The following is a 24,301-nucleotide window of genomic DNA, read 5'->3' as shown; positions in this document are numbered from 1 at the left end:
TTTGTGTTTGGGGTAGAGATGGGCACAAACAGCAATACGAACAAAAAAAAAAGCCATGAACAGCCCAATCTGCTGTTCATGAGCAAGATGTTTGTGAGGCCCTGTTCCCGGCGAACATGTATTCGTTCCAAGCCCTGTTCATGGTGTTTGTCAGCCGTTGGTAAAGCCAGACAGTCTGGCACCTTTCAATCAATTCCCTTGGCAACGTATGCATGGACTGTCTGAACTCTGTCTGAACTCCTTCTGGCTTTCCTTCTAGCTTGTAACCCCTCAAAGTAGCTTCCAGCAGACAGTCCAGTTTTTGCCGCTGTGAAGAGAAAATGACAGGAAAGGGGGGGGACCCATGGATCATGTCTTTCCCAGGGTCCAATCTCTCTGAAACTTGGGGGGTCTTCAGAGGACAGTGAGGACTATGTCTCTGCAAATTTGGTGGGTATTGGACATTGTGAAGGTCAGTTTGTAACCCCTCAAAGTAGCTTCCAGTAGACAGTCCAGTTTTTGCTACTGTGACAAGAAAATGACAGGAAAGGGGGAGACCCATGGATCATGCCTTTCCCGGCTCAAGTTCAGCTAAGTCCCAAGGGGGCTGTTCTGGCTCCCATGAACCTCCAAGTACGAACATGTTCCTGAAAAGGTCATGGTCGTCTATGTCATGAATCCCTGTTTGTGGATGGTAACGAAGAACGGACATCGTGTTCGGGTTTTTTTTCCTGTTCGTGCCCATCTCTAGTTTGGGGTTTGTGCAAAAGAATGGTAGATTTATGTCTGCACCTCTATGAAAAGTGGAATTAATTTTGGGGATAAAAGTTGAGTCTGGCCTTAAGACAACCCTGTCATTGTGAAAAATGCAGAATTCCCTATCCACTGATAAAGCATTTACCTCCGAGACCCTTCTCGCTAAAGTGATCCCTACTAGGAAGAGTGTTTTAAAGGTTAGCTCCTTTAAAGTACACATCACCATGGGTTCAAAGGGTTCTCTTTAACACTAAGTTAAGATTCCATGCTGGGAATCTGTGGACTTGAGGTGGATTAATTAGAGCTGTACCTCTAAGAAATCTTTTAACATGTAGATGTTGGGTGAGAGTTCCCTTTTCTACACCCTCCTATACCTGAAATGGCTGCCATTTGGCGTTTTAGGGTACTTGTGCTCAGACTTTTGTTTAGACATTCCTGCAAAAAAAGTAAGACCTTATTAATGGACACTAGTAATGAATCCTTCTGTTTGCTTAAGCACCAATCGTGAAAAACCTGCCAGATACTGTTATAACTTCTACTCATAGATTTTTTTCTTGAGGCCAACATAGTTGATATCACCTCCTCTGAGTAACCTAGCTGTCTAAGCTGGTGGCGTTCAATTTCCAAGGAATGAGGTATAGTATCTCTGGATTTGGATGTTGCAGGGGCCCTTGTGTCAACAAATCCTCCGTGACGGGTAGATGCCAGGGTTTCATGATTGACAATCTCATCAGATCTTAAAATGATGTCCTTCTCCGCCAATGTGGTGCTATGAGTAACACCTCTGCTTGTTTCTCTATGGTTTTCTGTATTACTCTGTGAATTAGTTGTATCAGTGGAAAAGCATACAGTAGTCACTGTGGCCAGTCACAGTTCAGCGCATCTGTGCTCAGAGCCTGAGACTCCCTTCTTCTGGACATGAACCTTGGTACCTGGCAATTTTGTCCGTTGGCAAATAAGTCTGTGTCTGGCATGCCATACTTATTTCACATCCTTTGAAAGACTTCTCTATTCAACATCTATTTGCCTTGATGTATCTTTCCTCTGCTCAGTCGATCTGCCAGAACATTGTTCTGTCCTGCCACATGTACCGCTTTTAGAGATTGGATGTTTGCTTATGCCCATTTTATTATGAGACTGGCCTCCTTGTGTAATGTCCTGAACTTGGTCCCTCCTTGTCTGTTCAGATATGCCTTTGCCGTCATGTTGTCTGTTTGTACTAACACATGAGCTTCCGACAGTTGACTTCTGAATTCTAGTAGTCCCTTTCTGACGGCTCTCAGCTCCAGTAGGTTCATGCTTTTGGATCTCTCCTCCGCTGACTATGAACCCTGTGCCATACTGTTCTGGGTGTGAGCTCCCCAGCCCCACTGACTTGCATCTGTTGTTATCACCACTCTCTTCAGCTCCCTGAGAGGGACTCCCAGTTGGAATCTGGCTGGGTCCATCCACCACTTTATCTCTTGAAGAAGACTTCTCAGAATTTTTATCAGGATGTTTCTTGTCTGCAATGGCTCTCTGATAAGGAAGTAGGAACTATTGGAGTGGCCATGTATGAAATCTTGCCCATTGTAGAACGTCCTGGCAGGATACCATCATTCCTGCCAGCTGTGCCAGGAACATAACCTCTTGATATTGGTTTTTCTGAATCTGTGAGATCATAGACTGCAACTTTCTTTGTCTCTCTTGAGATAAGAACATCCTGTCTTTCATCGTATCTAACAGTACCTCCAGGTGAACAATCTTCTGCACTGGGATCAGTGAGCTCTTTCTTGTGTTGATTAAGAAGCCATGCTTCTGCAGGCATTTTGATGTTCTTTTCACTGCTTCCAAGCCTGACTGCAGGGAAGGTGCCTTGATTAAGATGGCGATGAGGTAAGGAAAAAGTGATACCCCTTGTAATCTGAGGAAAGCCATCAGTGTTACTAACAGTTTGGTGGACACTCTGGGGGATGATTTGAGGTCAAAGGGGAGTGCTCGGTACTGGAACTGTTTTCCATCATAAGCGAAGTGGAAGAACCTTTGATGTGTTTACTTTATAGGAATGTGCAAATGAGCTTCTGAGAGATCGATGGAGGCTAAGAAGCTCCCTTTTTGGATGGCTGCCACAATGGACCATAGCGTTTCCATCCAGAATTTGCGTGTCTTGATGTATCTGTTCAGCCACTGTAGATCTAGTATGGCTCTGACATCTCCATTTTTCTTCAGCACTATAAAGAAGATGGAGTAGACTCCTTGGTTCCTTTGACCTGCTGGGACCAGTTCTATCGCAAGTGTTGAATTGCTTGTACCAGTATTTGATGTTTTTGACTGGATGGATTTCTTGACATTTGAAAGACCCGTCTGTGTTGCTGAACTGAATTCCAGAGAGTATCCATTTGTTATGGTGTCCAGAACCCATCTGTCTACAATTGTTTGATGCCAGATGTTTGCAAACTCCTGTAGCCTGCCCCCTATCTCAAGTGATCTCTTTTGGGGGGTCATAGTCATGCAGATGTCTCTTTCTTTTGTGCTTTGCTGTACTGCCTGAATTTGGAGAAGGATGCAGATCTATTGTCGGATCTGATTCTGGACTGCCAACATCCTTTAAGGGATCTGGAGCTCCCAAACTGTGGTGTTCTCTTTATGTCATGAAAGGAGTGGAACCTCCTCTTGTGCTGTACGTCTTTCTTTTTTGAGGGTAGAACCTTCTTCTTCTTTTTATCTTCTACTAGATATTTCTCCAGTGCCTCACCGAAGAGGTTTATTCCTTTGAATGGGATCGCTGAAACCTTAGCTTGCGCCAAAGGATCTACCTCCCATTTTCTTGGCCATGTATTCCTTCCAGCCACAACATTGAAGCCCATGGCCCTGGAAGAGAATTGGAGAGCATCCATAGAAACATTTGCCACAAAGGCCATCACTGTGCTATTTTCTCGACCTCGTCCTTGATTTCTTTCAGGACATTGCTCTCCACTGCAACCAAATCAGACACCCAGGAGAAGGTTGCCCTTGCAAATAAAAAGCCGGTCACTAAAGTTCTTAGTGACGTTGCAGAGGCTTTGAAATTTCTACATAGTTCTTGTTCAATCTGCCTATCACAAGGGTCTTTTGGGAGACCATCTGCCCCCATGAGTAGTACTGAAGTGGTTGCAAGACTAGATACTGGGTTATCTACAATGAACAATTTTATTTCCTTAGCTGCGTCAGGTATCAATGAGTAGAACTGGTTAACAATGGGATGGCTGGCCTTTGATTTTGCTGGTGCCTCCCATTCTGCCTTCATGATGTCATAGAAATGGCCAGCAGTGGCACACCAGTTTGTAGACTGCCCTTCTTGGATAGAGCCCTCTCTGACCCTTGTGGGAAGGCAGGATCCATGTCCTTTTTGTGTAAGGACATTGGTGGAATCTCCAGGACTCTTATTACCTTTGGCAACAGTCTGGCATAGACTTCAAGCCTGTGTTGGGGCCAAGGTATCCTCTTCTGATAAATCTTCCTTATTAGTCAAGGATAGGCCTGACATATCTGAGACTGAATGATCATCCCCCAAGGGGCTTGGGTCCCTATGTGTGACAACTTCTTCCTCCCTCCTTCTCTTACACCTTGGTGGGGAGGGTGTATTACATTACAGAGTTTTTTTTCTGAATGAGTGGTCAAATCCACATTCACCAATTACCCGCATGTTTATCGGATATCTTCCATTTGCCTCCAATCCGTGATTTTTTCCTCTTCGTTCACATTCCTGCTTCCAATCCGTTTTTCTCGCACGTCCCTCTGGTCACACGGCCACTCGAAAACCGCTTTTTTGGGCGGGACCTTTTTCCCGCCCATTTTTTTTAAAAAATTTTGAGCGCACTTTTCCGTTATTTCGATCTTGCCTTATAAAGAAACATCATTGAAGATAATGATGCCTCTCTTCCCCCCACTGACAGCACTGATGGCTCTCTCCTGTTTCTTTTTTGGAAATTTGGAAGCATGTGGGAAGCTTTCGTGGGCATTTCCTATGCAGGACACTTCAGTGCCTGAATTTTACTGAAGTTTCACTTCCTTGGAGTGTCATTATTTCGATATTTTGTAATTTCGATATTACAGTAATATAAAATAAAAAAAATAAAAAACAGTTAAAAAGGAAGTTTCGTGAGTCCATTCTGAGGATGGATTCACCCCAAAATGATTTTTCAAACTACCAGATTTGATTCAGAAACAGCATAATCAATTAATCCAATGCTATGAAGTCAAAAACAGTCTTTTGCAGACTACAGAGCACTTGCAAGTTGAATCATCCAATAGGAACCCTCAGAACGTCCGGAGAGACAGGAAGGGGGGTGGTTTTTTAAAAAAATGCGTAAATTGAGCATTGGCCACCGTGAAACTCCCGTTGAAAACCTGTGACCACATATTCGGGAGAAATGCGAATGAAATGCATCTGTTTAATGAGGTAATGTGACCGGCACTCAGGATTGCGTGGGGAATGCGGGGAACATGCGACTAAGAATGAGTAATGTGGATTTGACCAGTATTTCATTACTAAAGGAAAGGAAAGAAAAGAGGTGAGCTTTCCTCCCAATTCCATAGATTTCTCATATATTTTTTCTATCCCAAAGAAACTTTTCAAATATCCGGGGGGGGGGGAGTATGGAAGGCAAGGATCTAGCATGATGTAGTACTTAGAGAGCCACAACAAGATCCAGAAGACTCAGGTTCAAATCTCCACTCTGCCATGAAAGCTCACCGGGTGACCTTGGACCAGTCACTCTCTCAGTGTAATCTACCTCACAGAGTGGTAGTTGTGAGAGGAAATGGAGGCAAGGAGAATGATATAAATTGCTTTCAGTTTCTGTTGAGGAGAAGCAGGGTATAAATATGTAAATAAATATGTTTTCTTTAACAAGGCAATGATATACTTTTGCATTATGCTATAGGACATGGAAGAGGAGGAAATGACATAGGCACACAGACATGAGGATGAAGTTGGTTCACATTTACTTATTTGTAGTTTCTAGATCCATATTCACCAATCTGACAGAGATCGGCACTCCATAATTAGCTTTGGATCACCAGAAGTCAAACATTCCCAGACTTGAGAAACTCTTTCCTGCAAGGAGATGTATGCTGTTCCCCTGTCCAAAGCCTGGGGAATTCAGATAGCAAAGCTAACTAGCACTAATGCAAGCACAAAAAAGGATGCACAGGAAAGCATAAATTAGACTTATTTCTGGCATAATGGAAAGACCAATGCGAAATTTTAGGAGTTTTAAAAATAAATGGCTGTAAAAGATGATACTAATGATAGCTGAATCATTTTTTCCCCACTGAAACTGCCCTCTCAGTTTAAATACACAAAAACCTCTGTGCTGATTGGTGAGGAAAACAATTTCTTTTTCCTTGTATATTGTATACAACAGAGAAGAACACACACACACAAACACCCATACACACAGAGCAGAAGTATACAGACCTCTTCACAAGACATGTACAACATTCGCTCAAAATGGATATCCCTAGTAAAATTTTTAACAATCAAAAGTGGAGAAAAACAGGAAATAGAAGAAAAAGAGACAGCCAAACTTTTCTCCCTCGGTGAAGGAGGGGCTCATTAGTATTCATCATGATGAAATAGTTTCTTGTGTTTTGGCATGATGACCTCAGAGGGGGAGGAATGTTTTTCAGAAGAGTAAATAAACTTCTTTGGCAAGATTCTAAAAATTATTCTCATTTCCCCCAAGAGGCCTTTTCAAATGAGTAATCCTGCCATTTCTTATGTATGCCCATTGTGAGCATCTGCATCATTCCCCCTTTTCAGCATCACAGCTTCACAAGTGCTAATACCTATTTATGCCCCTGCTAGGAAGCAGATCTATACACTAACTGCAGCTTTTCTTCAAATACTCCCTTCCAAGGCAGTTGAATCTGCTTTATATTCCCCCACCAAAAATTTAGAACAAATAATCAGTGAAGGAACACTCTATTCAGTCATTGTGACAATATTTACAAGCTGTAGTCATGAACTGGGGATCTACTGTTCCAGGTAATATACAAACACCCACCAAAAGATTATTTAAATCAACTGTGCTAATTTATTCTTCTTCAAAAATCACATAAGAGGGCCCTAACCCCTGTAAATTTACCTAGTGAATTCAAAATGTTAATACAAAAGAAATTTAGGGGACATTCACAAGATTAGTTAGCCCTTAATGCATTATCAAAGTAATTAAATAGATGGACTTTTTACATTCCTGAATACATTTGAAGAGTGGAGTACTGATTCTAATCTGCATTCTTGTTTGTGAAAAAACTCTGGATTAACACAGAATATGATGATTATTTTCTTTAAATGCAATTATGGGGACATCCATAAATATGCATTCAAAATAACGAAATATACATCCTTTTATCAAGCATCAACCAGCCTGATGGTATAAGCAACCAACAGTCAACAAAAAGATACATACGTCTGAGATCACACTAAGATGTAGAGTGATGGATCTAGTGAATGAATGAAATTGTATGGTTTTATGAAGGGCCATTCAAGAGTTACCAACACCCAGGAAATGGAGTGTATGTGTGTAACTTTTTTTAAAAAAAATCTGCTCTTCTATGCACTTACCCTACTTAACACATCTAACCAGCTCTCCCAGTTCTCATATCAACTCCTGTCAACTCCCTAACATGGGACACTTTCCCATTCCTCCAATGTACTCCTTTATACAGCCAAGTAGCCAGGCTATTCCTTCAGATGTTCTGAACTGACACAGATGAATTTCTTCATTATGTCCTTCTGCAATGTGGTGTTTTAAAGTATTAGACAAATTCATGGAAAAGAGATATAATGAGAGATATCACCCATGACAAGCCAAATGGAGCCTCTGGGACTAGAGGAAATAAATCTCTGGTTTGGTGGATACTAAGGGAAAACAAGAGGGCATGAATATTGCAGAATTTCTCAAGGCATTTGGCTGGCCATGGTTGAGGAAGGAAAAACAGACAAGGGCAAACCCTTGGCCTGATTGAGCAAGGCAATTCCTTTGCTCTCACAGTGAGGATTTAGTGAAAGCATAATTAACATCCTGAGTTAAAGCCAGGTTCCACATTGTGCCAAGTACTTGAAGCCCATTTAATCACTCTTTGTGGTGGTTATATTCTGAATCTGTCTGCACCACCAACTTTCTATTTGTTTTCATGTTGAAAATTGTATGATCTACATGGCTAGTCACCACACAGCAACAGCTGACCAAATGTAATAACGTGGCATTTTTAAAGCAACTCTAGCTTATAGCATTTATATTGGCAGCATCATATAATCTAGCCTCATCAAGTCTATAAAACAGTGTTTGGTTTACCAGTATCTTTGTTCATATTTGCAAGGATGTATTTATTACTTTAAAAACATGACTGATTATCATAACTGCTTAAGGTAGACAGAGTGTTTAAGCTTTAAAGATCAACTGCATTCTATTACCCTTTGCTTATATGACATTGCAAGCATAGCTTTGCAATGGGCACAGTGATATTTTTCATATTTGTACCTATTAAAATGCTTCCCCTCACCCCAATAAAATGCCTGGATTGTGAAGCCTCTTCAGGCTGCCTGTTTTGCAGCACCTCCAGACAGCAAATATTGTCATTCTTTTGCAACAGGTTAATATTCACTAATTTATCTAGAGCAAAATATACATTTTAAAACAAAATTCTCATGATCCCTTGCTCCTTAATTAAAATTTCTGGTTAGCCTAAATGAACCCTGCAGAAGCAAAATACATACACAAGAAAGGAGATGCCATATTTTTTGAGTAAACATAGAAAGAAACTAATGTGAAACCAAAGTAGCAGCGGTTTCACATAGAGTGGAAATATTTAAATACTTTTTCAGTAGCCCCTTAAAATAGTTATTATAGATTGTGGCATAGTGTTCAGTTTGTGGCACAGGATTCAGGAAATAAGATATCAATTGCATGAGTCAAATCTAAGGAGTAACTGACCTGTATAAGCCTGGGGCTAGAAAAACCCTAATGGAATTCCTAAGAAAATGGCCCTTTGCTGTAATAAACAGAAGCTATATTAAGGATTCCCAAGAAAGCAAGAGATGCTGCAAGGAAGTGGTAGTGGGGAAACCATAGCCAGTAGTGGAGGGGGAGGGAGTGGAGAGAAAGAGAGAGAGTATGTGAAGGTATTCAGTCCAATCAGGAAAAAAAAGTTTCTAAAAAGAAAAATTAGGGATTAGAAGTCAGAGACTAACTCAAGCAACCATCATAATACCCAGCTGTGAAATGAATAACAAATAGTTTGGAATGTCTATAGAACTGCATTTCCATTAGACAAGAAGGTTCTCAGGTGGTAGGAGTTTAAAAGGCCACTTCTGGAGGGGAAAGGACTGGACTGGTATCCAGTAAGTTGTGTGATAATGTTGTTTTCCAGCTCTTTATCTAATTTTCTAAGAAATTGTGCCAATATATAACGAGTTCTAATCCACAAAGAAAAAAGTAAGAGTGGGTTATTTGGTCTAGTCCCCAAGTAAGAACACTACAAGTTGGGGCACGGAGAGGGAAAGGACAAAGCATTCTCCATGGCTTCCTCTATTGAATTTATATTGACATGCAACCTAACCATCAGTTACTTTATGAGCAGAGATAAGGAGAATAAGAGAATGTATAAGCCCTTTACTGTCATTCTCAATTATTTCCACACAGCTAGAATTTCTAATTCCTGTAGATACATTTGAATGTAAATAGCCATTTTGTGCATTCAGGATATAAAGTGATCCGATGGAAGAATTCTGATGAAAAAACTGAAGCTTTCATTTTCATAGATTCATGATTGTCACCAGAAAAACCCTCTCCATTTATAAAAACAACTTAAGAAAGGAAGAAATTCATTTGCACAAAATCTGCAACAGTACTTGCTGGAACTCATCAACTACATTGTCCCCATCTTACAGACGGAAATTACTTATAAACTGAGAAGATACAAGTCTTGAAAAATGCTCAATCTATTTCCCAAAGTTCATGGTTATCTTGGTGAAACTGCACACTTTGCCAAGCTGTTACTGACAAATCTCACAACTTTTCTCATTACAACACAGGAATTATATAGTATCACACATGGTAGATTACAATTAAAATGGCAAACAATAAGACGCACCCCTACAGTTAGAAGAAGAAATAAAACATGAGAAACAAGATAGATTTAAGACTACTACTAGGATGAATAAGACACACAGCAAATAAATAACCACCAATACAAGCTGTAAAAAATTGAATAAATTTAAAACTGGATTTTTCATTAATTCGCATTTTATAAAAGACTTAAGACAAAGCAATGTATACTATAATCAGTTACACTAATTTAATGCTACCATAATCTATAAACGTTGAGAATACAATTAAGTGCAATAATGAGGAGTTTTCAATGTCATTCTTTCAAACTGAAAAGGACTGGGCAATGTCTCTAACTTTAAATATACTATAGATGACTGGTAATATGTGATGATGGATATTAAGATTTAACAAAGCACTAGGCATGTTAGTCAGAAAAATGTCAACTTGTGTATTCTTCATTTATAAGGACATTTTCCTTATTATTTTGATTTTCCTTTTTAGTGTAATATTCTGGCAACTAAGAAAAAAAATAAAATAATAAGCTGGCAAACAGGTTCCAGATTTCAGTTCTAATATGAAGTAAGAAGAAACAAAGAAATCCAGCATCAGAATTCAAAGTACACATCAAAATCTCTTCAGGTACATCTGCAGCAGGTATGTTTAATCTTGTTCTTCATATCTTACCTCATCCTTATCCTGCACTTGAATGAAAAGTGGAAGAGCAAAGCCAACTTGGGCCAGTTCAGGGATAGCCACACTATACTCCGAACTGTTGAACTCAGGAGCATTGTCATTTATGTCAATGACAAGAATGTTGAAGGTTGTTATCACTGTGGCATTGGATGGTGAGCGGTCATCATTCAGCTCTGTGCCCTGCAAGAAAGAAAATCAGGATGGAAAAACAAGATGGACATCATGTCAAAGAGTAAACATAGAGAAATGCAAAAGGTACGGTCATTATACAGAAGTTGTATGCTGACCAAAAAGCAAAATACTGACACTGAGATTAATAAAATATTCATATATTCCACATCAACAGTACTATGTGTCTTAATGGTTTGTGTACAATTCCTATAACCAGTGGGCAAACTCTCACAGGATGCAGACATCTTTCCATCATATGCTGTGTAAATGGAACCAACCTCCAAGTCTGCCGAATGGTCCAAAATGTAATTGTTCAATGGCACTTTTTCACAAAAAAGATACAATATTTCATTTATATTATTAAATGGAACTTTAATGTTACATCAGAGTTCCTGCAACAAAACAAGATCTCAAAATAAAAAAATATGATGCAGCCCCGCCATTCAGCCATTATATAGTCCTGAAAACACCACAACTCTCTTCCTGTCTGTTACTAAAGCCCTCCTTTGTCTCTAAAAGAACATATACTATTGAGCATGATGCACGATTTTGTAATAGTACAACTAATATCTTGGTTATTAAAACGAGAAGCAGTTTTGAGGCCATAATGGGGAATGGAAGAGTGACATGGGGGTCCGCTTCCACTTTCTGCTATTTGTCTATTAAAAAAAAACAAACCCAAGTTGTTTACTCTAAGGATAAATAAGGATAAACCAAGGATAAATCAAACAACTAAGGAAAAACAGTCTCCCACAGGAAAAGTGTTTTTGCCATATATCAAAGGAATCACTGCTCAGATGGGAAAGCTTATGAAAAAGCACAGCTTACAAACGGTATTCAGACCCACCAGAAAAATACAACAGATGCTACGTTCATCAAAAGACAGTAGAGACCCCCTTACCTCTGCAGGAGTATACCGTATACCCTGCAGCTGTGGACAAGTTTACATCGGGACCACAAAGCGTAGCATCCAGACAAGAATAAAAGAACATGAAAGACACTGCAGACTTGGCCATCCTGAAAAATCAGCAGTGGCTGAACATAGCCTATCTCAAACAGGACACAGTATCCTATTCCAGGACACTAAAATACTTGACAACACTTCCAAATACTTTGTCAGACTGCACAGGGAAGCCATTGAAATTCACAAGCATAAGCACAATTTCAATAGGAAAGAAGAGACTTTAAGAATGAATAGAGCATGGTTTCCAGTCCTGAAAAACACCAGGCTAACAAAACACTCTATACCCGACAATAGCCCTGCAGAGAAGATTAGCAAATCAAGCACCAATCCATATGCAAAAGAACCTCCTTAGGATACAGTGAAGCCTCCCTCCATTAGCATTCCACACCCTGGGAAACTCTTCTCTTACAGGATGACTCAGCCCAACCCCAACCCTCCTGAGTAGATATAAATGACCTGCCAACATCTTTTCCACACTGTGACACTGAGAGATCTCTGTCTTTTGGTGCTACACCTCTGAAGATGCCAGCCACAGCTGCTGGCGAAATGTCAGGAACTACAATGCCAAGACCACGGCTATACAGCCCGGAAAATCCACAACCAACTATTGGATATTGTATACAGTGTATGTTATTGGGGAGACCCTCTTTGCAACAGTCCCCCATTGGAGGCAGGGGATCCCCTACTCCCACCCTCCACCCCTGCTTTCCTGGATGGCAGGGGAAAAGGCGGGGGAATACTCCTCCCAGGGCATGCTCCCTGGTGACGTGCTGCATTCCTGCACGCTATAGTAAGCCAATTCTGGCCCCAAACGGGCATGATTCTGCCTGCTGTGGAGCACAGGAGTAGGCCAGGGCCTGTTGCACTGCCTCAGCAGTGCTCCTGAGCTCTGCAGTGGCTTGATTCAGCCTGAATTCAAGCTGAATCGGGCTACTATGGAGCACAGGAGCACTCCAGGGCCCACTGTGCTGCCCCAGCAGCACTCCCGCTCTCCCCAGTGCTTTGTGCTGAATCAGGCCACTGCAGAGTACAGGAGTACTCCAGGGCCCATTGTGCTGCCCCGGCAGTGTTCCTGTACTCCACAGCGGCCTGATTTGGGTTGAATCAGGCCCATTTTGGGCTGAATCAGGCCTCTGAGTCGTGCAGGAGCGCTCCAGGGACTGTCACACTGTCTCAGCAGCACTCCCCCGCCCCGCCTCGGCCCAATTAGTCTCAAATTGGGCCCAATTCAGCCTGCTTCAGCTTCCCGAGGCATCATGTAGCCTGAGCAATGATGTCACATCCCAGAAGTGACATCATCACATAACCCAGGAGTACACATGCTCTGCACGCATATGAGGACAACCCAAAGGTGAGTGGTAGGTCTTCTGCACGGAGGGTAAGGGGACCTGGCAACCGTATGCCTGCACCAGGCCTCTGAGGGCCATGGAGCTGGCAGGAGGCCCAGCATGGTGGCACAGCTCTCCCAAGGCCCTGCAGCAGCCATGGAGGTGGCAGAGAGGCCTAGCACGGTAGCACAACCCTCCCAAGGCCCCCACAGTGGGGCCTTGCCCAATCAGTTTTCTAGAGCTTGTTGTATTTTTCCATACAACAGGTTCTGTTGCTAGTTTTGATATATCCCATTGCCTTACATTCTGGGAGAGATTAGGCTTTGAAAACCATATATATCTCCATGTTTTTACAATTTCTATGCAGCAGCAGCAGACTTCCAGAGAAAGACAACAATGTCTTATGTTGCATTTTGGAGGAAGAGAGCTAGATTGCAAAACTCACACTGAGTTTATTAGTAGGGGTGAAGAAAAGTCAGCCTTTCTACATTTAAAAATAGATTCTGTCTTCAGTTAGATTTTTCTTTAAGTAAAGAAAACAGATCTAGAAGAAAAGCAAAATTTCAAGGGACAGCGATAATAGCATATTGACCATGTAGAATTCCACTGAAAAGACCCTCAGCAGAGGTCAAGTGGAGTAATTGCATGCCACTTTCCCTCCCTGACAAAGTACTGCCCTTCTAGGCAGCTAGTATGCGATCAGTACTCTTCTGGAAACTGCCTGCCACCATCCCAATCAATGACCTCTCTAACAGATGCTTTTTCCTCCCCCACCTCCACCCCATCCAATCCAGTGGAATCCATACTACTAAATATGTTTCGAAGCTGCTTGTTGGGTTGGTATTGATTTTAATTAAAGACCTGTGATTGGAAATGGTGTGAATAGGGAGAAAGAAGTTCACAGGCAGTAGAACATGAGGCTGCAATGCATTTGTTAGCCAAGCCACTCTGACCATCCTTGTTATGACCCCTTTGCTACTTAGCTTACCTGAATGCTTTGTAGAGCATCAAAAGTTCCTATAGCTAGGGTGTGGCCCAAGGATCTCTTAGAGGAAGAGAGAGCATGTGAACAGCATATTCGCCAGCTGTAATCTTTCTGGTCTGCTTTTCCATTCCGATTTCAGATTATAGAGTTTAGGCATGGCTAGAGGTATGACCTCAACAGGTCTTGGCACTTTGGTTTTTAGCCTACAGCTCACAGCCAGTGTCTTCAAGTTACACATGTCCCAAATCTCAGACCAAGACAGTTTATTGTTTCATTTTTAGTTGTTTTATTTATACTATATTTATTTTGTAGTGAACAACTCTGGGTCCCTTCAAGAAGAAAAGCAGGATACAAATATTTAAATAAATATCACCACAGAAATTACCACAAAAATACTCAGTATTGTAATGGCAGCTGTAGTTCTTGAACACAAGCTTTATAAAGGCTATTTCTTATTTATTTATTTTATTGGATTTATATCCCACCCTCCTGGCAAGCGGGCTCAGGGTGGGTCACAGCATCATAAAAACTACAATTTAAAACCTGATTATTGATGAATCGTTGCCCTGCCTCACTGCCTAGCTTGCTACACAGGTACAAGGGATATTAAATCGGTGTGGTTCTAAGTTTCTCTCACATTTCTAGCACTTAGTAAAGAGAAAAGATGCATGAGTGATGAATCCAACAACAACAGAACTTCAAAACAGCTTTGTCATTCCATATAAGCTGTAAGAAAGAAGTATTTAGAAGAAGTGATGGCTCAATTGTTTTTATGTAAGCTTTTTAGGCCGTTTTGTTCTTAGGTAGGGTTTGCATAGATATTATATATTTTTAATTCTTGCTGCTCCATGTCTTCTGTCCTAATTAGTTTGAGAAAAGTCAGGCTTGCCTTTTTAAATAAATAAAGTTGTAAGAAAGAATGAAGATCAGTTCATGCAATCTGTTTTCTACAAGTTTACTCTTACTGTTTCTGTTCCCTTCATGCCTGAACACTCTGTTCAGCATAATTATTTACATTATGCTCCTCACATGCCACTTACCTATTACATTATAATCTTGTAATTTCTGTTATTTGTATGCTCTAACCTGACATTTCTAACTCAGAGTAGTGGTTGGTACTCAAAAGCCAAACATTATTCTAAGGTAAGTTATAGGGCACAACAAAACATACCTCATGATAAAATCTTGGAATGTTAACTATTTGAGTATTAATTTATGGTGATGACTATTATTGTAAACCTATTTGTAATACATGAAGACATTGTGCCAGTGCCTATATGGATAGCTGGGAAATGAAAATGGGTAAGTTTTGAAGTTAGTTTCCTCAAAACTGGAAATATCAAGGTATGTATTACTGTTTAAAGATCTGCAGGATTTTAGTCCAGTGGTACCGTAAAGACCAATAAGATTTTCAGAGTGTAAGCTTTCAAGAGTCACAGCTCCCTTCTTCAGACTTCAGTTTATACTATGAAAATCTTGTTGCTCTTTAAGTTGCCACTGGACTAAAAGCTTACTGTTCTACTGCAGAGGAATGCAGCTACCTACCTGTCTAAAGATCTGAAGTCAAGCAAGATCACCAGAGTCTACGTGCAATAATTCATACATCTACAACACTATGGACAAAAATGGGTAAACATGTTCAATTTTTCCCCCCAAATATCATCCTTATTCCAAAATATTACTTTTTGTCTTTATGTGAAAGAATTCAAACACTAAAATCTGGCAACTTTGCCCAAGCCACTAAATTTCTGGAACAGTTTTTCAGAAACAGTTATTCTTGCTTTTAATAAATATTCACTAGAAACACATATACAGTTCATCTTCTAGCTAGAAATAAAGATATGGTAATAAGTCTCATGTGATTTTTTTTCTAGGCATGTCCTGTGTGCTAAATGTCAAATGGAACACTTTTTGGGATATGTGTATAGAAATTCACAGAATCCCAAACTCAATTTCAAAATCCAAATTTCCAAAATATGTCGTTTCAATTTCATATGAAATTCCACTCTCACTGTTATAGCTCTCACTGTAACAGTTGATATTCACTTCTCCCTTGAGATAATTTGAAATACTTGCTCCAATAAAGCCATTCTCTGATTCTCTCACCTTCACTGTAAGAATGAATCCAGCACTGTAGAAAGGATTTTCTCGGTCTAGTGGACCATTCAGAGTTAAAGCACCACTGATGTAGTCCAGTGCAAAAAGACTGTTGGTGTTGCCTGGCAATAAAATAAACAGGGTCAGCACAAATAAACTCCTCTGAAGAAATTTTACGCAAAAATCTCAAGATTTAACTTACAGAGGAAAAAAGAAACCTCATACTGTTAGTTATTTTGCATCCATATCCTTACGTAAATCACATAAAAAGAGACACTTGAGAACCAAAGTGTTGTGATGTTTCAAACCCCAAGCCAACAACAGATCATTCCATGATCTGCTGACTTGAGAACTTGGTTGGATACATTTTAAACACCTAACTCCCTTTTTCGCTGATTCAAATTAAGCAAGATACAGGTTTCAGCACCAAGCTATTCCTTGTGATAACATCGCAAAAACTTTAGGCAGTATAGGAGTTTCAAAGCAATCCTGTTAAAATGTAAATGTATTCATGGCTTTTGTATACACATCACTTCTGTTACTGATTCTGGATCTGTGGCAGTGTACACAGACACACATCTGCATTTCCCTTTCAGTGCTAAAGATTGGATTGGCTGGGGAGTGGGGGGGTTGGCTGAAAACACACTTGATAGTACTGAAGAGATGGGAAGGAAAGAGAAAGACAGAGACTGAAATGGGATCTTTTTTTCTCTTCCTCAGTAATGCACAGACAAAGAAGAGAAACAAGATGAAATAAACTAGCAACAGGAAAACAATTCTGATGATTTGCCCTGGCTTTTTGTAAGATCTATGATACAGTACTGATACAATGCATTAAATTTTACCTATATATTTTATTTATGAAAGAGGAATTCAGGAAACTACAACCCAAACAGTAGAGATGGACAATAGTTTTTAAGAGAGCTGAAAGTGGAATGTTAGGATTATTTTCTTCAGGGCTCACACTCATCTGTTTTGTCCCACTGTCACCTCAGTGGATATTTTGGAAGTGCTAGAAAACCATTAACAGATCTGACTGTGGGATGAATGCAGACTCCACAGGCAAACACAGGGTTGCACTTACCTGTAACTGTTGTTCATTGAATGGTCTCCTGTGCAGTCCCACATTGGAAATATGCATGTGCAAGCCAGCCAGAGAGATTTCCAGAGTTTTCTAGAAGATTAGGAGCGCCCTTCCTCATTTTGGCATTTTCCCACCAAAAACATGACAAGACTAGGAGGAGGGTCTCTGTTCATTCAATTCTATCCATGCTGCCACCAGAGATCCCTCAGAAACTAAGGTTCAAAAGAGTTCACAGCAGGACGGGAGGGAGGGATGTTTGCCTGCACAGAAGACCACTCAATGTACAAAAGTTACAGGTAAGGGCAACCCTGTTTTCATCTTTGTGGTTTCTGTAACATCCCAACAGTCATGCTCTCAAGGGAAAGTGTGACAGCCTCTACCAACCCACAAATGAAGTGTTGTGTGAGGATACTGCAAGGTCTCTCTTGGAACCTGAATGACTAATACAATCAATAGCATTGTGAGACATGAGGGCTGAAAACCAATCCCCTTGGAGAGAATCCTGGCCAAGGCACTGTATACATTAGTGATGTGAAACTCTATGAATGGGGGGGAGAGTATAGGTTAGAAACCCACAGTTGTCCTCATTCCAAAGGTGGAAGTGCTGTACACTAAAAATGACGCACCAAAGGGGTACAAACAGTTAACAAGGGGTTACACCCCTACTTGGAATGTCTTTGGAGAACCAATGAGGAAAGTTTAGTGTGTATGAGTCCCAAACATAAGAAGAAATGCCCAAGTCCTGCTGTAGCCTCAGTAAAGACACTTACCAATTTAGAGGTTGCAAGATATGGTAGTCAAGGAGCAGCAGTTGTCACTCGGAAAAAACCTGAAACTATTGCTACAGTGCAGGAAAAAAGGAGCTGGCCAACACTGTCAAAGTCATCAGCGGGAGTGAAAATATATCAGATCCGCACCAGAATAATAAAAACAGTGATGCAGGCATGCTGGGGCCAAAGAAAGGACAGACAGCAAGTGCCATAAAGGGCAGGCCAAGGGCCATCACAGTGTGTCCCAATGCCAAATAGCCCATGCCTCCAATCGGAATATCTAGGTGATGACACCCATTTGTTGAGGAAAACATAACTGCAATGCACTGAAAAGACATGGAGCATTTGTACAAAACAAAAGAAAAAGAAAGATATGTCTAGTATTCTAGGTGAAAGTAGTAGTAGTAGTAGTAGTATGACAAAGTCATTTTTCAAACCCCGTTTTCTCCGAGCTGGGTGACCTTGAGTCAGTCACAGCTTCTAGGAAATCTCTCAGTCCCACCCACCCCACAGAGTGATTGTTGTAGGGATAATAATAACATACTTTATAAACCACTCTGAGTATTAAGTTGTCCTGAAGGGCGGAATATAAATCAAATATTGTTGTTGTTGTTGCTGTTGTTATTAATTTTCTTATGAGTTTTTAAAATGACATTTTTCTAAAAAGAGTAACGCTGCTCTGGGAATGGCTCTGGGAAGCCAATCAGTGAAATAAGGAAGTTTCCAGAGTCATCTCTAGAAAGGCTGCACGCATGTTAGAAAAAAAACAGAAGCAAGCCGCCCTCCCTATTTTATTTTATTTTTACCCTGATGTTCACTTGTTGCCACTCACTTCCTTTCATGTCCAAGTTCCCACCAACTCAACCCCTTTGTAAAATCTTTTTGTCATCCCTTGTTCTACTGTTATCTCTGTTAATTTCTTGAACCACTAAAAAGTCCAGCCTGGGTTAAGTATGTGGCTGACTGTGCATACTGCGGAACTCTCTGATGGCTTTGGCTTGGTTTGTCTGCTCCCCTGGTCCAGTAACAATTACACTTTCTCTACTTTTCTATGTAAAATCAAACAATGAACAACAATAAAAGCCTAGGCTCATTCCACATCTCTGGTATTCCTGCATCCACTAGGTCCTTTAGATTAAAAACAACATGCCACCTTTAATGCTTAAGACATGGGACCCTGGCACACATATGACAACATTCACTATTACTCAATAAACCTGCCCCTTTCTATCCTATTCTTCCTCATAAAGAGGGGTTAAGAATGGGGTTTAGAGTGCTTGGAAGTGGTATGTGACTATTACTTCCACAGCAAATGCTACCAACCCCAGAGGATGTTGCTCAGGTAACACCAGCTCTTACTATATTGATAGTACTGAAATTATACAACCACATGTAGAATGATCAAGATACAGCTGTTGATTTTTAATTCTGTTATGTTTGCCATTTTTTTCATTTTCATTATCATAACAAGGAACAGGAATTAAATATAGGAGCATATCCTCTCTTTCTCATCCAACTGTGCCTGCTTAAGTCTGCAATCCTAAGCATAATTACTAGGACAAAGCCACAATGAACTCAATGAGACATTTCTGACAGAGTAAACATGTTTAAAACGAGACTGAAAAGCTGCTAATTTGATTATTTCGCGTACTTGGGCACTGCTTGCCACCTGCAGTGTCCTGGACCTTAAAATGAGACTTCGTTGATCTCATGATGCTTAACTGTTAATGCTGGCATGAACTGCATTGCATTATGCCAGCTTGCACTTCCAACACTTTGTTTTTTCTGATTAGGATTACTTGGCATTGCCAACAATGGGCATTCCAGAGGTATCTTGAGTCTCTGCCGGTGTTGAATTTCTGGCCCTGTCGTCAGACACACAAGTAATGATAGAGGTTTATAAAATTATACAGTAGATGCAGAGTGGATAGAGAGAACTTTTTCTCCCTCTCCTAAAATACTAGAACTCAAGGGTATCCAATGAAGCTAAATTCTGGACAGACAAAAGAAAAACAGGCTTGCACTTACCTGTAACTGTTGTTCATTGAGTCTGTACAGTCCCACACTGACACTACACATACGCAGGCTAGCCACAGAGAAGATTTCCAGAGCTTTCTAGAAGACTAGGAGTGCTGCTCTTCCCTTTGGCACTTTCCCACCAAAAACATCACAAGATCAGGAGGAGGGTCTCTGTTCATTCAGTTCTATCCATGCTGCCACCAGAGACCCCCTTGAAACTAAGGTTCAAGAGAGTCCACAGCTAGGTAGGAGGGAGGGATGTGTGCCTGCACAGAAGATCACTAGATGAATAACAGTTACAGGTACGTAACATCCCGTTTTCATCTTCATGGCTTCTGTAAAGTCCCACATTGGGAGAGTAGCAAGCTCACTAACTGAAGGAGATGGTTGTGAAGCACTCAAAGTAAGAGACTATAGAGGATCAGCTTCCCAACAGATGCTTAGTGTCTCATTGACATTCACCCAGAGGTGCTTTTAAAGAAGCTCGGTACTCTCTAAAAGTGTCCCTGACAAAGTATAAGCAGGATTGCAGCAAAGGAAAAATAGCACTCTGGTGAAGAGAGGCGCTAGGTAAAGGGCATTGAACAGTCATGTACTCAAGAGAGAGTGTGATAGTCTCTACCAATCCACAAAGGAAGTGTTGTGTGAGGATACTGCCAGGTCTCTCTTGGAGCATGAATGACTAATGCAACCGATACTGTTGGTAGACATGAGGGCTGAAAGTCAACATCGGGGAAGAAACCCTGGCCAGGGAATTGAACACATTAATGATGTGAAACTCTATGAATTGGGTGGGAGGGCAGCATAGGTTAGAAACCCATAGTGACCTCATTCCAAGGGTGGAAGTGCTGTATACTAAAAATGAAGCACCAAGGAGGTGCAAAAAGTTAACAAGGGGTTATACTCTTATTTAGAATGTCTTTGGAGATCCAATAAGGAAGAGGAAAGTTTAGTCACAAACATAATCCATATTACAAGAAGTGGGGTCCAAGTCCTACTATAGCATCAGTAGAAACTCTTCCCCACTTAGAGATGCAAGATAAGGTAGTCAAGGAGCAACAGTTGACACTCAGAAAAAAACCGGAGACTATTGCTATAATCAGGGCTTTTTTTCAGCGGGAACGCGGTGGAATGGAGTTCCGGAACCTTTTGAAAATGGTCACATGGCTGGTGGCCCCGCCCCCTGATGTCCAGACAGAGGGGATTTTAGATTGCCCTCCTTGCCGCTTCTGTGGCGCCGAGGGCAATCTAAACTCCCCTCTGTCTGGAGATCAGGGGGCGGGGCCACCAGCCATGTGACTATTTTCTCCAAGGGCAACCCACTGAGTTCCAACACCTCTTTTCCCAGAAAAAAAGCCCTGGCTATAATGCAGGATAAAAGGAGCTGGCCAACACTGTTGAAGTCATCAGTAGGAGTTAAAACATAGCAGTTCCACACCAGAATAATGAAAAAAGAGATGCAGGCAAGCTGGGGCCGAAGACAGACAGCATGTGCCATAAATGAACCTTGTGCTGCTAGAAGAGAAATCTGTGCAGCAAAACCAGCCAGGGGATAAACCATAAAACAGATTACCTTGCCAGTGGATTAGCAAGGGCTTTCCCCATTGATGGAGGTCTCTGGCAGCAAGGAGCAAACAAAAAGACAGACTATGGACAATCACAATGTGTGGCAAGGAAGAGTAGACCATGCCTCCAATCAGAGTATCTAGGAGATGGCTTCAGTTAATTGAGGAAAACATAACTGCAATGCATTAAAATGACACGGAGCATTTGCAATGAAACATAAAACCATGCAAGGTAAGCTATGTCTGGTACTCTAGGTGAAAGTAGTAGTAGTATGATGAAGTCATTTTGCAGAAGAATAGGAACCACCTGGAAGCACACCCTCATTGCAGGGGCTGCCCTGACATGGCAGTAAATGTCAGAGTCACAGCATCACAAGAGTGTCCTGGGAATAACAGAATACTGAAAGCACAAGAACTGTCATGCAACATCCAAGATGTTGGAATTCTGCCACTAGCAGTTTGCACGCCCAACAGCAGAGGGATTCTCTGCAGGAAAGGTAGAGAGATGTATGAATAAGAATAGCCAAGCACAACTGTAAAGACTTCAATACACAAAATTAAATGACCTGGACCTAAAATAGGTTTTTCTATCTGTCCTTCTTAACAAGTAAAGAACACTAAAAAATATCACCTTTTTTGTCTCAGGGCAAATGCTGAAGTGAGTAATTCAGTCAATGGGAGGACAGGTGACCACTGCTGAGAGGAGAGGTGGGGAAGACCATGGGTCTTTTGAGCCTGCAAAGCAACACAGATGTGAAAAGGAATTGTAGGAAACCTCTGAGCAGTGAAGAAGGCAGCAGAACACTGAATTTTTGCTTTCCTTTGTACTGTAAATCACCCATAATGTATTGAAAGGGTAGAACAGCAAGCCTGTTCCTCCCCTGAGTGTTGTCCATCTGGACTGAAGAATTCAGTCTCTCTGTGAAGACACACTAACAGGTTTTTTTTTAAAACACACACAAAATCCTAGAACAGACTAGGGTAGTCTGAAACACTGGGCCAGGTTAAAGGAACAGACTGGTCACATACACTACAGTTATAGGCTGAGAAACACACATATATCTGAGGGAGCAAGCTGAACTCATCGAAGCTCATTCAAAGAAATGTTAGCCCTTAGGGAACCACTGGGCTTTTATCTTATACAAAGAGGCTATTGGAGATGTTCACTGGCCTCAATTTATAACACTTTAGCTAATATGCTTTATGCCCAAGGATGGAGTTAAAACGTGGTTCATGTTCCCTTCAAAGGGGATGGTAAAAGGATCAAAATGATCTGTTGATTAGCAGCTTAAAGGAAAAATTGCAACGGGAATTCTGCTAATATTAGCTAGGCTAATAGTTTACAGCATTCACAGTCTACAGTCACTGAATTTGAGTTGAAGTGTTATTTAATCTGCTGTCCATCAGCAATAATGAGGACCACTGGAATGAAGTATAGACTTGGTAAAGAATTGCAGTAGGGGCCCTGATAGCAGTCATTTTAATGAAAGTGTGTATGTCAAGGACTTCTTGCCGTGAGGCACCCATTCTGAGTAGAAACATAAGACGTCCTTTTAAAAGATGGGTGTGGAGTTTATCTAAACCCCACCCTTCAGCTCAAAGTGGCTATAACATTTTATACCTTTCCATTTTATCCACAGAACCCTGCAAAGCAAGCCAGGCTGAGAGAATGTAAAGTGCCCAAGGACACAAGCAAGCCTTTCAAGCAGAATGGTATTTGAATATGGATTTCACAGATCCTAGCGCAATGCTTCAACCCCTATATCAAACTGGCTCTTGTTAGAAATGGTGTCATACAGGAATGACCCCAGAGACAGGACGAACACAACTGCAACAAGAACTCTCTTCCAGCAGTGGTAATTGTAATGCTGTAGAGTCTGTTTCATATTTTATGTTAGTCCCAAGATACTAGAATCTGGAACATTCCCAGTCTAGGTTTTACTCATATTAATGTAAACTAGATGTAGGACTGATGTGAAGACTTCTTCTAGTCCTTGTGTTCTTTTCTTTGTTTCTGAAAATAACGTTACTCTGTGCTGACTAAAAGAGACTCTGCATATTCCTAAATGACTGCTGAATCTTACAACAATCAGATTGAGAACCCTGGTGAGCCAGCAACATTCACTGGTAGGAAGTAGGGAATGGAAAGCATGCATGGAACAGATAGGAAAAATACTGTCTTCAAAAGCATTAGGCTTAGAGGTGCAGGTTTTTCATCTCTGTTAAAACAAAAAGCAGCTGAGGAACCGCAATCATTACACTGAAGGTTCCAGGCTGCTAGGTCACTGTCTTAGCTGTATTAATTCCTGCCTCCAGGGACTGCACCTTGGAACCAAGGACAGCCTGGGAGGAGGAGGGATTCCTTGAGTTAGGCAGGCACGTTTCCAAAGGCCTTGGAGAAAAGCTACCCAGCCACGGACCCCAAAAGTTTGTTAAATTACACTCCAGGTGTCTCCCCTCATAGCCAACACAGACAAGAAGGGGAGTGGACTTTATCCAGGCAGGCATGCAGGCAAAACCACTGGGAAAGAGCCTTGGGACCCAGGGCTCTGTCAGACCACATTTCTAGGCATAGCCCCTTGGAACTGAGGGGGTAGGTGCCTTTAATCATGCTTACAAGCCGCTGCAGCCTTGAAGGAAGAGCAATTGTGAGAAGGCGCTGACCAGCCACACCTCTGGACTTACTTTTAATCTGGACTTATCTTTAATCAGGCTGGCATGAAGCCACAACCTTGGGGAAGAGCAGTTGTGGGGAGGCTCTCACAGGCCAAACCTCTGGATTTAGCTCTTGGTAATCAAGGATGCCAGGGATG

At 41.3% G+C, this 24,301-nt stretch overlaps 1 protein-coding gene across 1 annotated transcript in view; it reads right to left on the bottom strand.

Moving 5' to 3' along the window:
- The window catches only part of CDH23 (cadherin related 23), an 819,524-nt gene that overhangs the window by 412,854 nt on the left and 382,369 nt on the right, over positions 1-24,301 (bottom strand). Inside the window, exons 11-12 of the mRNA XM_054983948.1 lie at positions 16,060-16,172; positions 10,497-10,685 (exon numbers count right to left, since the gene is read on the bottom strand). Of these exons, the coding sequence (XP_054839923.1) occupies positions 10,497-10,685; positions 16,060-16,172 (302 nt within the window). The remainder of the gene's footprint in view (positions 1-10,496; positions 10,686-16,059; positions 16,173-24,301) is intronic.

Source organism: Eublepharis macularius, chromosome 6 (assembly GCF_028583425.1).
Source record: "Eublepharis macularius isolate TG4126 chromosome 6, MPM_Emac_v1.0, whole genome shotgun sequence".
NCBI classification, from domain to species: domain Eukaryota; kingdom Metazoa; phylum Chordata; class Lepidosauria; order Squamata; family Eublepharidae; genus Eublepharis; species Eublepharis macularius.
The sequence above is the reverse complement of the archived record's forward strand: the minus strand, read 5'-3'. Positions and strand labels throughout refer to the sequence as shown.